Source organism: Schistocerca cancellata, chromosome 6, assembly GCF_023864275.1.
Source record: "Schistocerca cancellata isolate TAMUIC-IGC-003103 chromosome 6, iqSchCanc2.1, whole genome shotgun sequence".
Lineage (NCBI taxonomy): Eukaryota > Metazoa > Arthropoda > Insecta > Orthoptera > Acrididae > Schistocerca > Schistocerca cancellata.
The window spans coordinates 152,337,604-152,356,263 of NC_064631.1; the positions used below are offsets into that span (position 1 = coordinate 152,337,604).

The 18,660-nt window shown below is 39.7% G+C and overlaps 1 protein-coding gene across 1 annotated transcript in view; it reads left to right on the forward strand.

Moving 5' to 3' along the window:
* The first annotated feature begins 2,126 nt into the window (after positions 1-2,126).
* Positions 2,127-18,660, forward strand: part of LOC126191417 (dedicator of cytokinesis protein 9) — a 374,795-nt gene continuing 358,261 nt past the window's right edge. The window contains exon 1 of the mRNA XM_049932289.1: positions 2,127-2,240. Coding sequence (XP_049788246.1) covers positions 2,127-2,240 — 114 coding nt within the window. The remainder of the gene's footprint in view (positions 2,241-18,660) is intronic.

Here is an 18,660-nt window from a genome sequence, read left to right on the forward strand (position 1 = left end):
AAAAAGTCCTCATTCCAGTCACAAATTTCACTTGATACAGTCACAAATTTCACTTGATACCCCATATGTTCATGCTTTTGACAATAAGCATAGTTGTGATACTGAGTCAAAGGCTTTTTGGAAATCAAGAATTATTGCATCTACGTGACTGCCTTGATCCAAAGCTTTCATATGAGAAAGTGCAAGTTGGTTTTCACATGAAAGATATTTCAGAAACCATGCTGGTTGGCATTGAGGTGGACATTCTGTTCAAGATACCTCGTTATGGTTGAGCTCAAAATATATTCTAAGATTGTATAACAAATTGACATCAAGGACACTGGACAGTAATTTTGTGTGTCACTTCTAATATCCTTCTTGTAGATGGGTGTGATCTGTGCATTTCTCCAAGAACTGGACACAGTATTTTGTTCGAAGGATCTATAGTACATTGTAGTTAGAAGAGGGGCTAACTGAGCCGCAAGTTCAATATAGAATCTAACAGGGATTCCATTAGGCCCCTTTAGCCTCTTTCAATTTTAACTATTTGAGCTATTTCACAACACAACTGACACTAATACTTATTTCATTTATATTTTCAGGGATACAAGGATTAAATTGGGACAATTCTGCTGGGCATTCCTTTGTAAAGGAACATTTCAAAACGGAGTTAAGCATTTCAGTGTTTGCTTTGCTATCCTCAATTTCAGTTCTCAGCTCATTCGCTAAGGACTGGACACTAACTTTGGCGCCACTAATAGCCTTTACATACGACCAGAATTTCTTTGGCCTTTATGAAATATCATTTGACAGTATTCTACTACAGCTATTACGGTAGTCATTGAAGGCGTCACTCTCTCTTGACAGCCAAACGCGTTTCATTCAGTATCTCACTACCTATAGCCCTACAAATTGTTTTAATTCTATTATGTAATAATCTGTATTTCTTTAGAGGTTTATTTACAGCAGCCGGGTACCATGGAGGTTCCCTCCCATTATGAACTCTCCTACTGGGTACATATCTGTCCAGTATGTGGTCAACTACTCTTTTAAACTTGAGCCATAGTTTTTCTGAATCCTCCTTCCCTGTGCCGAAGCTTCAGGTTTCTCACTGAGATATGACACTGCTGATTTTTTGTCTAGTTTACTGAAAATATTTGTCTTTCTGCTTGCTTTAGTTGTCCTATGTACTTTGCTAGTCATTCTTGCTGGAATCCCATCATGGTCACCGATACCAGCTTCGATGTGTACATCCTCAAAGAGGTCAGGTTTATTTGTTGCCATTAGATCCAACACATTTCCATCATGAGTGGCGTTCTTAATTGTCTTTTGTAGGTAGTTTCCAGAGAAGACACGTAGACTAACATAACCGTAATTTTTCAAATTAATTGTTGGATTGTTAAAAGACTCCACCGATGATTACAGTATGACTGGGGAACTTGTGTACAAGTGAACTGATGTTTTCTCCAAAGTTTACCGAGCGAGGTGGCGCAGTGGTTAGCACAATAGATTGGCATTCGGGAGGACGACGTTTCAGATCCGTGTTTTCCGTGATTTGCCTAAATCACTTCAGGCAAATGCCGGGATGGTTCCTTTGAAAGACCACGGCCGACGTCCTTCCCCGTCCGATAGGACCGATGACCTCGCTTTTTGGTCCCCTCCTCCGAATCAACCAACCGTCCCGAGTTCCGAGTCTCGGTCCGGCACACAGTTTTAATCTGCCAGGAAGTTTCACATCAGCGCACACTCCGCTCCAGAGTGAAATCTCAGTCTGGAACCGCTAAAGTCTACGGTTACTTCCGTTTCTGTACGTATCCTATTTAATGCCAAATGTAGTAATGTGTGTGTGTGTGTGTGTGTGTGTGTGTGTGTGAGAGAGAGAGAGAGAGAGAGAGAGAGAGAGAGAGAGAAGTTACAATTTTTTCCTCTGTACGTTTTTCAATATAAAATAGGTAATGGGACTGAAGTGTTGTGTGCATTGTAACTTTGGCTTTTAATATTTTGACAGATGTCTTTGTGTCATATCTTTGCGAATTCACGGATATCTTTGTGCAATGTCAGTGGGTTGTTTGAGTCGGGTGCAGAGTGTGGGAAGGGGTTGATGCTACTGTATGAGTTATTGTTTATTTTTTTTAGTTAAGTGGGATATGACAGCTAGCAAAATGAGTGAGCGAAAATTTACGAGAGGCTTGAGGAAACCAGGGATGGCGGCACAGCTTCGCGAGACTGTTTCGCAGGCTGTTCGCGAGAGTACTGTTTTGGTAATGATCTCATTGTTTATAAACATACTATTGGTATAGAATATCGTCCCTATAGGTTTATATGTAACTGCGTGCCAAAGTTTATATTTTGTTTAATTATTCCTGCGTGTTGCGGCTATATTATCTGCATTTAATGTGGATAATGTTAGACCTTAGCGGAGTTTTGTGTCGTTTGTATGTACGGTCATTGTCAGTGTTGTCAAACTTTCCTTTGTATGTTAACTAAGATGGTTAATAAATCAGATAATTGATCCCTAGAGAATAAGCATTAGTTGCTGAATGTGTTAAATAAAAAGAAAAACAGTACCGGTAGATACTGACCCAAACATGAGCATAATGCTAGCATTATTCCTTACAAATTTAGTTGTGCGATAAACAGTCTAATGATGGATAAAACATTTGTGGGTATTAATGTTAATGGTGTTTGGCTGATGTTGTTTTCATTTCTACTCCTAAATATTACACTTTATTTACATTATTTTGGACCGGCTCAAGACTGTGCTCCAAACTGTACCATTAACAACGATAAACATTCATAGTAACTAATCACGGTAGGAATGTGAGATATTTATTGAAATAGCAACAAATGTTAGCTTCAGTATTTGTCTTCGTCTGTCATGTTTAATGGAAACGGTCCATTTTTTTTCCCCCGCGAAAAACACACGGTGTATCATCCATGATACGATAGTTGACATATGACAAGAGTCTTCTCCATTGCCGGCGATGTTAACATGCTTTCTGAAACAAGCGAGTACTTAACTGTGCACACTTTTAGTTACAGGGGTGGTAAGAGTAACATTCGAGCTCGTAGGTCAGTTTCTAAATTAAACCTCCTGCTCAAAACAGCACCAATGAATATGAAATTTTTATTAGTAGTGGTTGGAACGTAAAAGCCAAACTTATGTTTGAGGTTCCATATTTCTCAAAAAGGGTGTATGTCTTCATTAAAATGAGTATAAAATGAGCTTTTCTGTGCTGTGTGTATAATTGAGCACATTTTTCCATTTCCCTAGGAAATGAACTAAAGATTGTTGCTTATAGTCAGAAATATTTTAGTATCTTGCTGTGTACTATGGTCTAATGTTATTGTCGTTAATCTACAACTAGATTGCCTAATGTCAAATGTCCATTACACAGTCTGCAAAAAGGATGATGATGGTGAGTGTGACAATATTGAAATGAATTTGTAGTACAATTATATTAGTAAATATAAGATATTTGTTTTCAGAAGTGTGCTAAATGTAGTCAACTGAAGTAGGACCTGCTCAGTTTATCTTTCGGATTATTCCATGTCAGATCAGCATAGGGTCTAAACCTCACGCATCTCAGATTTTCTTGAAATTTGGCACAGGTGTTCCGTTGGCATAGCTTAGAAAATGATGAAGTTTTATTGACATATGTCAACTCGTTCCATAAGTGGTTCCAAAAACAGGGAATGGCAGGTTTTAGAACTGCTGTAGAAGCTTTCCTAATTGAGCTATGGACCTGGGATGAATACCATTTCAGCTGTGAAATGCCATTTCCTGTGATATGGAATATTATATAGTACTCTAAGAAAATTCTCATCAAAACATAATAAAAAATTTTAATTTAATCTTCTTTCAAAAAAATTTCCAAATTTAATACATAAGTAGCTAATATTGTTGTAAATCATAGGCAAAAATTTAAATTTGAGATGGTCAGTGACCAGTGACATAAGGGTCTTGTGATGTGTGACATCATTACGGTGCAGAGTTTAGTTGAAGAGCTGGTTGTGTGTAATAAGCTTGTTACTTGTGAACTGGTATTAATGATTACTTATTGTTTAAGCAAAATATTTAGCACTTCAGTAAAACAAGGTGTTATTGAAAGCTGTAAAGTATCTTAAAATCAATCATGATAATGTAAAAGTTACTGACTCGTTTTTAACAAGTGATTTTTTTACTTTAACATTAAGTGTGTTTGAGGGATTTTTCCCTCAAGATGGAAAATGACGCATTGTCCCCAAGATGGAAACAGACACATTGAGAATACAGTGGTGCAGTCTGTTATGGAAAACAGGCCACTTTGTTAGCAACAGCAGAGAGCTCAGAAATGTCTCTTCATGGTTGTCTGAATTGTATTTGCAAATAGTCAGTAGGTCAAAAATCTGTGATAAATGTCTGAGGACAAGTACTGTGTTAAAAAAATGCACAGTCCCTAACTGACAAAAATGTTGAACATTATCTTTCTCACTCAGAAACATTCCTACACAGTGATACAGAATTTATAACTACTTCATAGGTTGTTCATTCACTTAATATACCTCTTGAATAGTTGGGCAAAGAGAAAAATGAAATACAAGGAACATCACACATTGAAAGTAAGAAAAATTTTCACAACTATGGAACATAAACTTTTTCTGCTTCTGCTGAAAGTTTGTCATCAGAAAGTAATAGTGATGTTGAGAAATGTGAAGTTGTAAATAACGGGAGCATTAGAAAGATAATGCATGAATTTAATATGCTGAACTACATGGCAGTCAAATAGAATTCTGAAAGGCTTTTTGGAAGTTCCCGATTTAAAATTAGGGAAAAGCTTCCCAATAGGGACTGTGGGACTTGTCTCTTCATTTTATGAATTATGTAGTTAGTAGGGGAACACCAGGTATTGAATACTGTGTGACATTTATTGAATCAGATGGAAGTAAATCAAAGATTTTGAAAATACTCATATTGTGTAAACCTTAAAGACACAAACAAAAATTTTAAAGGCAAATTTTCCAGCACAAAAATAGGTTTCTCTAAAATTTGCTGAATTAAGATCTAAACATTGTTCGTTAGCTGGTCAAAGCGGCACGCACACAGTTTGTGAAACTAATGATTTAAAATACGAAATTGATAACTGTTACCAAAGGTAAAATTCAAAATTACAATCAGTGCCTTGCAAAAGTGCTTTGTAACCCATTGTCTATCAATTGCAACATGGGGAAATGTGCTGGCTGTCCAGGTGGAACTTCGAAAATTCAATTGGAAAACATACCGTTTCATCACTGAATGTTGTAAACTAGAGACTTTGGATAAAGATTCAGAAGAGTTTATTAATTTATTCTGCAGCAAGTTGTCCTCTTTGGTTCAGCATGACTTCATTACCAAGCAACAGGGATATTTTCGTAACTGCACAAAAGAAAACCTGAAAGAATGAAAATTACTGTTGTTGTTGTGGTCTTCAGTCCTGAGACTGGTTTGATGCAGCTCTCCGTGCTACTCTATCCTGTGCAAACTTCTTCTTCTCCCAGTACTTACTGCAACCTACATCCTTCTGAATCTGCTTGGTGTATTCATCTCTTGGTCTCCCTCAATGATTTTTACCCTCCACGCTGCCCTCCAATACTAAATTGGTGATCCCTTGATGCCTCAGAACATGTCCTACCAACCGGTCCCTTCTTCTAGTCACGTTGTGCCACAAACTTCTCTTCTCCCCAATCCTGTTCAATACCTCCTCATTAGTTATGTGATCTACCCATCTAATCTTCAGCATTCTTCTGTAACACCACATTTCGAAAGCTTCTATTCTCTTCTTGTCTAAACTATTTATCGTCCACGTTTCACTTCCATACATGGCTACACTCCATACAAATACTTTCAGAAGCGACTTCCTGACACTTACATCTATACTCGATGTTAACAAATTTCTCTTCTTCAGAAAGGCTTTCCTTGCCATTGCCAGTCTACATTTTATATCCTCTCTACTTCGACCATCATCAGTTATTTTGCTCCCCAAATAGCAAAACTCCTTTACTACTTTAAGTGTCTCATTTCCTAATCTAATACCCTCAACATCACCCGACTTAATTTGACTACATTCCATTATCCTCGTTTTGTTTTTGTTGATGTTCATCTTATATCCTCCCTTCAAGACACTGTCCATTCCGTTCAGCTGCTCTTCCAAGTCCTTTGCTGTCTCTGACAGAATTACAATGTAATCGGCGAACCTCAAATTTTTATTTCTTCTCCATGAATTTTAATATCTACTCCAAACTTTTCTTTTGTTTTCTTCACTGCTTGCTCAATATACAGATTGAATAGCATCGGGGAGAGGCTACAACCCTGTCTCACTCCCTTCCCAACCACTGCTTCCCTTTCATGTCCCTCGACTCTTATAACTGCCATCTGGTTTCTGTACAAATTGTAAATAGCCTTTCGCTCCCTGTATTTTACCCCTGCCACCTTCAGAATTTGAAAGAGAGGACTCCAGTCAACATTGTCAAAAGCATTTCTCTAAGTCTACAAATGCTAGAAGCGTAGGTTCGCCTTTCCTTCTAAGATAAGTCGTAGGATCAGTATTGCCTCACGTGTTCCAATATTTTTACAGAATCCAAACTGATCTTCCCCGAGGTCGGCTTCTACTAGTTTTTCCATTCATCTGCAAAGAATTCACGTTAGTATTTTGCAGCAGTGACTTATTAAACTGATAGTTCGGTAATTTTCACATCTGTAAACACCTGCTTTCTTTGGGATTGGAATTATTACATTCTTCTTGCTCACCAGATGGTACAGTTTTGTCAGGACTGGCTCTCCCAAGGCTGTCAGTTGTTCTAAGGGAATGTTGTCTACTCCCGGGGCCTTGTTTCGACTCAGATCTTTCAGTGCTCTGTCAAACTCTTCACGCAGAGTCATATCTCCCATTTCATCTTCATCTATATCCTCTTCCATTTCCATAATATTGTCCTCAAGTACATCACCCTTGTATAGACCCTCTATATACTCCTTCCACCTTTCTGCTTTCCCTTCTTTGCTTAGAACTGGGTTTCCATCTGAGCTCTTGATATTCATACAAGTTGAAAAATTACAGCATAATTTTTCAATGTAAAGCTCGAGAGTTACCACTGGACAAACCGACAGGTTGCAATCCATCCCTGTTATATATTTCAAAGAGGAAAACAAAGTTGAGCATCTTAATTATGTAATTGTTTGAGTCACTAGAGCACAACACAGTTGTGGTGTATATAGTTTTCAAACAAAACTTGAAGCTTTTCCAATAGCTAAATTTCAAAACCTTCCAAAAAGTTGTGTTTTTCAGATGGTTCTGCTGTCCAATACAAAAACTAAAAGAACTTCTTAAACCTCTGTTTTCATGAGGAAGATTTTCAAATGCAAACAGAGTGGCAATTTCTCAACACAACGCATGGCAAAGCAGCCAGTGATGGTGTTGGAGGATTTGTAAAGAGACTGGCAGCTTGTGCCAGATTGCAAAGACCCTATGAAAACCAAATACAAACCCCACTGCAACTTTTTGAATGGGCAGTAGGAAATTTTACCAATGTAGGCTTTACATATTCAGCTCAGGAAGACTATGTTGAATCAGAATGCTTCTTGAAAAATCACATTGAACAAGTATTGACTATCAAAGGAACTCATCAATACTATGCATTTGTTCCAAAAACTGGATCAAAAATATTGACAAAAAACTTTTTTTTGGATTCAGAAGTTTGCGAAAAGGAAATCTGGTAGACTAAAATTAGCAGACATATCAGGCTTCATCACTGTTGTCTGTCAATCAAAGGGATGGCTCGAGTATGTCTTACAGAAAAATGAAGAGCATGATGAAGTAAAAAAAACTTTTCTCCATCCAGCTGGGCTAGCTGCAACCGTCTCAAATCTAACAAATGCTGATATTTCTTCAGTTTCAACATTTTGTTGAAAGGGAACCAGCAACCTTTTTTGAATTTCTTCATGTGTTTATTACTGATTCTGTCAACAGTTGCTGATATTCTGTGGGTATCAGTAATGCATATTCTGGTGAAAGTAAATCCCATGGCTCCTACTGTAAGAAGTTAGGCCTATACTTGACCTGGAAGTTGTGTGTGCCAAACAAATGAAACCTTTTCAAATTTAAAATGATAAACAAATCCTATTGCTTAATAGTTAGTTTTATCATAGACTATTTATTTCTATTTATTTGAGTGAACAGTGCTCATGCTATTTTCATGAAAATGCCAATATCATTAATTTAATAATTAACATGAGAACAAAGTTGAATTAGTGGAAATAGAGCTTCAGTCTTAATTATTTTTACTAATGAAGATATTATCATTCCAAGTTTATATTTTCATCTGTGGTTTACAATAATACTAGCTACTCATGGAATAAATTTAGAAATTTTAAAATATGTACTTTTTGAAAAAAAATTAAAGTTTTAAATTTTGTTTCAAAAATAATTTTCACATGTTAGCCTATATATTATTGTGTACCATCAAAAAGGGCATAAAAATGTTGCAAATTGGCATTTATCCCAGGTCTAGTTCAATTAGGAAAGCTTTTACAGTCATTCTAAAAGCCGCCATTCCCTGTTTTTGAGCCCATTGATGGTAACTTTATAGCTCTGTAATCCATAAATGGGTTGACATACCTCAGTAAAATTTCATGTTTTTCTGAGTCTGTACCAGTAGCATAGCTGTGTCAAATTGCAAGAAAATCTGAGATGGTGAGGTATAAAATGGTCTTTTTCTATGTTGATTTGATGTGTAAATTACCCTGTCTCACCAAATTTATGAAACCATTAAAAATATTGCAACCAAATTCTGCTTCTACATAGTTAATTTTTGTTTTCTGCCATTTAGTTGGCTGCAGTGTTATTTCAATATTAAAGAAAATTGTGTAGTGTACGTATTTTCTCCTAAATTGTCTTTGTAAATAGGAATAAAAAAAATAAATGAAGACAGAGAGAATTATTTGTCATGCAGCACAGAAAATGAAAGGAACAACAGCAATTTTTGTTACTTTATGGTGACACATATCTAATGAAAAGTTACATACTATACAAAAATTTTGGAAATTTGTACTAAGAGCCTCTGGGACCAAACTGCTGCGGTCATTGGTCCTTAAGCTTACACGCTACTGAATTTAACTTAAACTAACACACTCCCTTGCCCGAGGGAGAATTCGAACCTCCAACGGGAGGAGCCGCTCGAACCACGACAAGGCGCCTCAGACCGCATGGCTACGCCGCGTGGCTATAAAACAAGATTTGGATTGTGAAGAAATGATACTTGATCAAGGACAAAAACAACTTCATATATTCCACACTATGCAGTACATAGTTATTTACTTTTGCCTTATCAATGCGTGTCAAGCTATTAAGATTCTGGAGGAGCTCCCAGTATTACATAGTGCAAATGAATACCATCATCTCTTCCATCTGAGAACAACTTCCCCAATTACTTAGAGACAAGGGCTGTGCTTGTTAAGAGTCCTCCTTTCTTTCCTGACAGCCGATTCTCTATTAGCTCAGTTTTGAAAATGTAAAAAAACAAATAAAATAAAGAATTTGCTCTATAATCATGCATTGAATTACAATACAGAGAAATTGCTCACAGAGGATTGCAATCATATCTGTTGCATTTTTAACTATAGAAACTTTACATACGCACGCGCGCGCGCGCACACACACACACACACACACACACACAGTAGAACATCTGTGTAACAGTAGTTGGAGTTCATCACTGTGTGGGGGTAACATGCCAAAACAAAAATTAAAATGTATTTAAAAAACAAATTTTTATTCGATTTGGGGTGGGGGGAGACTCGTATAGTTTTTTCATTTTTTATAATTTTAAACAAATCTAATTTCGGAATTGTAGGTATCTTGTTCCAATGTTATATACTCTTTCACACTTCCACCCTGTCACCAGCACTCCACCCCCCCCCCCCCCCCAAAGAAACAAAATTTCAATTTCATTCACAGCGTCATATAAAAGAAGAATACTTGTACAATTAATTTTTTGCATGCGTAATCTCTCTTGTTTCATAACCACAAGTTTTATGCTGCACCTGTGGTATGGTCTTCAAATATTCTCAAAAGATAGATAACTGAACTGTTACATGCGAAAAATATAAACAAACACATACCTTAAATTCTTCATTTGTGTGGCCATGGTGTCCGTAGTTGCTTTATAATTCTTGAGGGTATTTTTGTTCTGTCATTGCAACTACAAAAATGTGTGATTTTTTTCACTAGGCGCGTTTTGCTTGATTGAGGGAAAGCATCATCAGCATCACTAATGATGCTTTACCTTAATAAAGCAAAACACGTAAAATCAAGCATTTTTGTAGTTGCAACGACAGAACAAAAATACTCTCAAGAAACACATACCATTGAGTCAAAAAATACTGCTGCAGTTTGAGGAGAATAACACATCCCACTGCTAAAGAATCTGCCAATACCATGACAAAATTGGGAGGACAACAGTTCAATCCTGCATCCGGCCATCCTGATTTAGGTTTTCCGTGATTTCCCTGAATCGCTCCAGGCAAATGCTGGGATGGTTCCTTTGAAAGGGTACGGCCAACTTCCTTCCCTGTTCTTGCCTAATTCTATGAGACCAATGACCTCACAGTTTGGTCTCTACCCCCAAACATCCATCCAACCAAGACAAAATGCATTGGTGATATCATTTAATTATGAAGAAATTCTCGTTAGCATAATATTAATGTGAACATAGCAGAATGTAAGAAGAGTTGACAGGGTGGCTTCCGTAGCTTTCACATTAGAGATGGTATACTGGATTGCAGCAGTTCCAGAAAATTATGAGATGGTTCTGCCAGGTGCTCCTGAAAACTTTTGATTTCTGTTCCCAAGTGTGCATGGAGGGCACATGCATGTTGCAGAGTGAAGTACTCATAATAAACTACAGAAAGAATGAAGACCTTGACTGTGCCAAAAGTAACCATAGCCATGACTATAATGATAACAGAGACAAGGGAAAATTGAACTTTGGCTGTCGTAGTCATAGGAGTTGTGGATTACTGCAAAAGTGGAGATAGGTACCATTACTAAAAACAGTGATGGATGGAGCAAATGTTAAAAGTCTGGTTAATGATAGAAAAGGAGATTTTCATTGAAGTGAATATAGTATTGCGGAAAGAATGTACTCAAACTGGTGTAAGGTGTCTGATGGAAATAGAAGAAGTAATCCTCTCCCAAAAATCAGTCTAGTCAGAGAAAATGAGTAACCCTAACAGAGTGCTCCAGAATGTCTGAAGAGTCTAGGTTGCTGAGGAAAATCATTTCTAGTGAAACATTACATAGAGAGTATTGAAATATTAATATCCCCCACGTGTCAATTGAGGAGACTGTCAAATCCCTGAAGTATTGTTCCTTTATTAAGTATCATCAGTTCCTGAAACTTAAGGTATCTGATCATACCATTCATATTTTGAAGCATGAAACAGATACAATCACTCATATCCTATCTCAGTGATACCGAATTTTGTCGCTGCTGTGGCCAAGTTGTCATCAGAACCTCGAGCTGTTACTCCCTCCATTCCTCTGATGTTGACCTCTGGTAATTGTGGAAATAAATTGACCTTTGAGGGGGTAAAAGTCTAGAATAGGGCCAGTGGTGTACTTCTGTGTTCCATGGAGGAATATTGTCGTTGCTTGCCATGAAGTATTATGGCAATAAAAGGTGTGTCAGCTGTTTGTGGTACACAGGCAATGAGAGGGCAGCAGGCAGAAGACATTTTTCAAAGTAATGCATTCAAAAGAAAGGGTGAAACATTGCCATAAATGAAGATTATAAATTCAGTTCCTCTTCCAGATATTTAAACTGTGACTATTTGTAAATCAAGGACAGTGTCGAAAAACCAGTGAAATATTTCTCTTCTCTGTGTCACTGCACAGTCGATCTGTGTGAGCACACTGAGTAAGTGAATCCCTGTTTTTAAATTAAATCTCGGGAGAAAGTGTATGAATCAACGTTTTTTGATTACATCATGGGAGAAGGTCAGTGGATCAATGTCTTAATTAAATCATGGGAGAAGGTAAGTGGATCAATGTCTTAATTAAATCATAGGAGAAGGTAAGTGGATCAGTTTTTATTAATAGACTGAATGTGCAACTCTGTTATTAATAGTCAAACAATGGAAAATCCAGGATCGAATGTAACAATACGAGAGAAGGAAAGTTACTACCCGCCATATAGCGGAGATGCTGATCCCCGATAGGCACAATAAAAAGATGCCACAATCATAGCTTTCGGCCATTAAGGCCTTTGTCAGCAGTAGACACACATACACACACGCGCACACACACTCACGCAAGTGCAACTTGTACACACATCTGTAGTCTCCAGATGTGTGTACAAGTTGCGCTTGCATGAGGGTGTGTGTGCGTGTGTGTATGTGTGTCTACTGCTGACAAAGGCCTTAATGGCCGAAAGCTATGATTGTGTGCATCTTTTTATTGTGCCTATTGCGGCTCAGCATCTCTGTTATTAATAACATTGACCATCTACCTTCTCCCATGATAGAGTTAAAAAACATTGATCCACTCACCCATGTGCGGTAGCTTTTGCTGCACCTCTGGATTATTCCATCGTCACAAGCTTTTGACTCTTTAAGTGTCAGTTCACCACCACGTTTGGTACATTTTGGTCTTTCTGCAGTTGATCCATGAGACATGCACCAACAACTGACTTCACAATGCAAAACTAAATCCCTGAAATCAGTTCACTTTGTAGCATTCACTACTGCGATAACAAAGTGTATGTCTCTAAACTCAGTGAACAGCAAAAAAGGCAATGGTTTCAATTTTGGCACTAGAAATACATTGCCTGTATTCTCGCCTTTCATTGGTTATGTCAAAAAATCATCCTGTTGGCTACACGAAACTGATGCGTTGCTGACATATAAGCAGTAGTTAAGCACCACTATGACTCTCTGGCCCTGATTTAGGCATTAGCCCATGAGGGAGATAAGCCCTCACCTCCCCCTTTCCCTGAAAGGTAATTCTTAGCATCCGAGTTGGAACTAAAGTGATGAGTATTTCAGTATATCACTTCTCCTTTCCAAATTTTCAAAACCTACAACTTTGTAATATGTATCAAAGTTTAACTACTTTGCTTTTTCTTATTTCTCTAATTGCAGCAGCTTTGTTTTTCAAATGAAACCCACACCATTAGTGTTTAAGTGTTCCCTTATTCTTCTACTTTCATTGAATAATGAAATTCTGTTTCTGAATATCGATGAACTTTTGTTGCAGTCATGTGAGCATAAAATTTCTGTTTGAACAGTAGCTAATCTCATACTAACGAACAGTTTTAACATTAATTATTACCTCTTTCTTCATTAGCATTGTTGTCTTTCACATCCACAGAGTACATAGGTATGGAGTACTCTGGATCCACCTTTGGCACGCCTGTCGACATTGATAGTTCCATTCAACACCTCATGTAACGTAGGTATTTATGCTGTTGAACTCCATTCAACATGTTTTGCCCAAGGCATACCTCAAACAAATACTAAAAATAGAAAACAAATATCTGATCATATACAGGATACCATCTTCATATAAATAGCAGCTTTATGGACCGCTTTCATCCCATTTAATTACTATTGAAATTATAATAAAATTATTTGTGTACATGCTTGCTCATTTATAGATGACAGGGTAGATAAATTTTTACACTTCTAATGCTTATGAGAAAATTCCTGAATTTAATTCAGAATTATGTATCCTCACCCCCCCCCTCCTCCCCTCCCCTCCCCTCCTCTTTTGTCTACTGGTGGCAGGGCTCTCTTTAGGGTCAAACTTTTCCCTGGAAATCCATAGACCAGTGACATGATACTACTCAGTGACTGAAGAAACCATGGACTGCAGGTCTCAGGACTGCTGGCTCCTCTTCAGTTCCTATGCTCACAGTGTATAAGCTCTCACAAGAGCCCTCACTCTAAAGTAGTTAAGGAGAAAATGAAGACATTGTGAGAGGAGGATACTCTGTTGACCCTGGAGATGCCAGGTCTCTCCAAGCCATAAGACTCGGAACCAGTTTCATCAGTGTTGTTCAATGCCCACTTGTGGCAGATGGTGTTCCTGGGGTGTGACCTGTCCTCTTGGGTCCTTCATGTCTAACAAGGATGCCCTTAAAGCAGTAATTCAATGGACCTGCAAAGGTATTGCTGTTACCTGCCAGAACTGCATCACCTAATGTCTTCCTGTTCCGCAATCTGTGTTGCTCTTCTAGAAACGCATTCCACTGATGACGATTCTCTAACCCTTTGAGGTTATTGTAACTTACAGAAAGTGTACTGGCCCAAAGAGAGGATCTAGAGGATTTTGTACATAGATTTACACAGATATCATTAGTGAATGGATTCACTTCCATATCACACTGGAAGTGAAAGCAGTGTGAGTGCGAATGACCCAATTAAATACCATTTCCAGTGTCTGATTACTGCCAGCATGGGCATTTATGTACCTTGAGATAGCTACCTTAATCCAACAACTCCTCCCCTACTTGGGGAATTAAAAACATAAGATCTCCTGTGGTGGAGTACCTTGTTATCAACAGGAGACCTGTTGCTTGACCAACTTCTGTCTGATCTTAATGTGAGTCTTCTCAGTGGCTGTACACCTACCCACTTTCATGGCACTCATGGCACCTTTTCATTTACGGATCTTAATCTCTTTCTCCAATCATGTAGTTTCACTACAGTGTTAGCTATGCCATGTCTTTGTGACATTGACCGCTTTCTGCTGATCATGCCACTTCCCTATCACAATGTGATGGGCCAGGTGCCACATTGGACCCTCTGAAGAACCTGCTGGCATCGGTATACATCTACCATCATCTTCGTTCCATCTCAGTCAAATTATATCGATGAGTTTGTCGGAGACGTCTCCACTGCAACCATCTGTTGCACTGGAATTGCTGTCCCCCTTTCTGTGGGTTATCTCTACCAGCAGGTGGCACTATGTTGGACCAAATATACTGCAGCAACTATTTAAGACCATCAGAAAACCTACATCATCTCAAGTGACATCTTTCACAAACTGCCCTCATCACTTTTAAGTGACTCTGTGCAAAGTCTTACTACCTAATTAAACACACTAAGATGGAATGCTGGGAGTGATACATTTCCTCCTTGGTGATTTATGCCTATTTATCCCAGGTGTTGTGGACCAAGTTCTGTAGTCTGTTGATCCATTAACAGCTGATTTGGGTGTTCTGCTTCGTGGTGGGATTTCTACTGATGTGTTGGTTTTTACTGAAGACCTCATGACGCCCTTTGTAACAGCATTGGCATCCTCTTCTTACCCAGCTTTTTTCCAAATGCATGAAAGACAGTTTGAAGACTTCCACTATCCTTTTCACCCTATAACCGTTAATTATCTAATTAACCTTTCACTGACTGGGAACTGCTTCAGGTTCACGACTCACCTCATCACAGAACCCCAGTCCCCAATACATTTCAAAACCAGATGGTCCAAAATCTAAGTGCAGCTCACAGGCTTCTTACACTCAATGTTCAACTTCATTTGAGTAGAATGTGTTTTCCCTTCACAATGGGAAGATAGTGTCATTATTCCAATCCATAAGCCAGGCAGAAACCCAGTGTACACACACAGCTACTCGCCAATTCACCTCAGCGATTAGCCTCATCAATGTGCTCTGTAAACTATTGGAAGGGATGGTAGACCAAACATTTGAATTATGGAGCCTTTCGCCCCCCCCCCCCCCCCCCTATCAGCATGGTTACCAGGGGAGACAACAACAACTGACAGGCTTTTTCTGAATGTCAACATCTCATTGCAGTCATTTTTGACCTGCATAGGGCATACAACCCAGCTTGACGCCATCACATTTTACTAGCCTTCCATGAAAGGGGCTTTGGAGGCTCCTTACTGATTTTTATTTATAAATTCTTGTCCCTCCTATTGTTTCAAGTTAGAGTAGGTGTGTTACAATCTTCCTTATTGCCCTCAGTCAGCAAGTGATCTTCATTGGACTTGTGGTTACACCGATGCTGTGTGTTGACAACTTTTGCATCAGTAGCATTGTCTGAACATCAGCATCATGGAGCCATCCAAAAGGCTTCTGCTTGTACTCTGTCCCATGGATTCCAGTTTTCCTCCAAGAAATGTGGTTCATGCATTTCTGTTGTGTCACAATTCATCCTGACCTGTACATCAGCTTGGATGTACAGTGCTTGGCCATTGTAGCACAATCCTAATTTGGGACTCCTCAATGATAAAAACAACTGACACTGTTGCACTACACTGCGGTGACAAAAGTCATTGGGGAGTGATGTGTACTGTAGGCACCCCGGTGGACCCAGTCGCCTACGGTGGACTGGATGGCCGAGCGGTGACCTCTTCGGTTGTCAGGATGCTAGGAAATGGCTGTAGAAGCGTCAGAAACGCCAAAGAAACAATTATAATTCATAACACCTTTATTCCTGCCGAATACAATGTGGCTTGGTGATATCAATGGCCTTCCCCGAGTCCTCGCTGACTCGTAGCGTTGACACCAGCTCTGGGCCGCACAGTCTTGCTAGCGCAGCGCTGCGTGCCGTGACGTAGCAGAGGAATGCCCTTACTTCGGCCGCGTGCGGCTGGCGGCGCTCGGCCGCCTTGGCGGCGGACAGCAGGCCGTTGTACGTAGAGGCTCCGGGTTGGAGTCCCGGCGCAGTCAGCATGAGAGGCGTTCTCATAGTGCGGAGTATACTCTATCCCACCCCGTCTTCCTCCCTGCTCCTCCTGGTGGCTCGTCCGCAGTGGACGGGCAGAATGGGCTGCAGTCCCCCAGCATCGTCGGCTCACCCGGTTGTGACGGCGGATGCACAGGGCCTAGGCCCCGCCTGATCTCGACGACGGTTCACTGATGTGGTCAGCTTTGGCAATGAGCAAGTCTGCTGCGATGTCTGCTAATCCTGCGTTGATGATTGACAGTGGCAGCAGAGAGGACCAGAGCTGGTACTGTCCCCTCACGTCTGCTGCTGGATGGGCCGCCCTTACTGCAACATCACCTTAATAAAGATTAACATGTCGATCACCAAGCTGAGCGCCACACAGTGACCCAGTAGACATCTAACTGCAAGTCTAACTGCGAGTGCCTTGTTGTTATCAAACCTGGCTTATTTAAAGGAAGCACGAGCGATGTCCTGACGTCATGCTCGTATGTAATGATAGCATTCATTCCACTTATACTGCTGATCTATCTGTCGTACTCGCCCCTTAGGTGTTCTTGCGACAGAGTTACGTGTTGTTGCGGCAGACTTACGCGACGTTGTGAAATGCAGTACAACTGACACTATACCTCTGTCTTACACTCTATGAAAGTCTCCGTCTAACACAAACTCACGAGCTAAGCAATTCTCTCTCACCTGTTGTTTGTAACCAGGCCATTGCCCCTGCGTGACGACACATTCCGATATATGTGCAATCCTCCTACCTCTTGGGTAACATACTGCCTCTGGCTCTCAGCATAGGCAACGAAACTTTGACAATATTCCATGTTTCCGACTCTTTACTATTCCGCGACACTACAGTACATATACAGATGGTGTTAGTGGCAGTATTGTGTATGCAAGGTTTTAAAGGGCAGTGCATTGAAGGTGTTGTCATTTGTACTAAAGTGATTAATATGAAAAGGTTTCTGACATGATTATGGCATGATGGGAATTAACACACTTTGAATTGGAATAGTTGTTGAAGCTATATGCAGGGGGGATTCCATTTCGGAAACCGTTATGGAATTCAATATTCCGAGATGTGGACTGTCAAGAGTTTGCTGAGAATACTAAATTTTGGGCGTTATGTCTCACTGCGGACAATGCAGTGACTGATGGCTTTCAATTTATGACTGAGAGCAACAGCACTTCCTTAGAGTTGCTAGTGCTAACAGACAAGCAAAACTGTGTGAAATAACTGCAGAATGTATTCATTAGAACAGTGTGGCAAAATTTGGCATTAATGGGCTACAGCAGCAGATGACCAACGTGAGTGCCTTTGCTAACAGCACGACATTGCCTGTAGCGCCACTCTGTGGCTCATGACCATTTTGGTTGGATGTAGATCACTGGAAAACACTGACCTGCTCAGTGCAGTCCTGACTTCATTTGATAGGAGCTGTTGTTAGGGTTTGTATATAGCACAGACCTCCACGAAGCCATGGACCCAGGTTGTCAACAAAGCACCGTGCAAGCTGGTGGTGGCTTCATAATGGTATGGGCTGTGTTTAAATGTGTTTAAATGTAATGGACTGGGTCCTCTGGTCCAATTGAATCAACCATTGACTGGAAATGGTTATGTTCAGCTACTTTGAGACCATTTGCAGCCTTTCATGGACTTCAGGTATTCAAACAACAATGGATTTCTTATGGATAACAATCCACCATGTCACCAGACCACAAATACTCGTGATTGGTTTGAAAAACATTCTGGACAGTTTGAATGAATGATTTAGCCACCCAGATTGGCCACCATGAATCCCACCAAACATTTGTGAGATGTAATTGAGAGATTAGTCCGTGCACAAAATCCTGCACTGGAAACACTTTTGCAGTTATGGATAGCTGTAGAGGCAGTGTACCTCTGTATCTCTGCAGGGGCTTTCAATGACTTCTTGAGTCTATGGCATGTTAAGTTGCTGCACTACGCTAGGCAAAAGGACTCA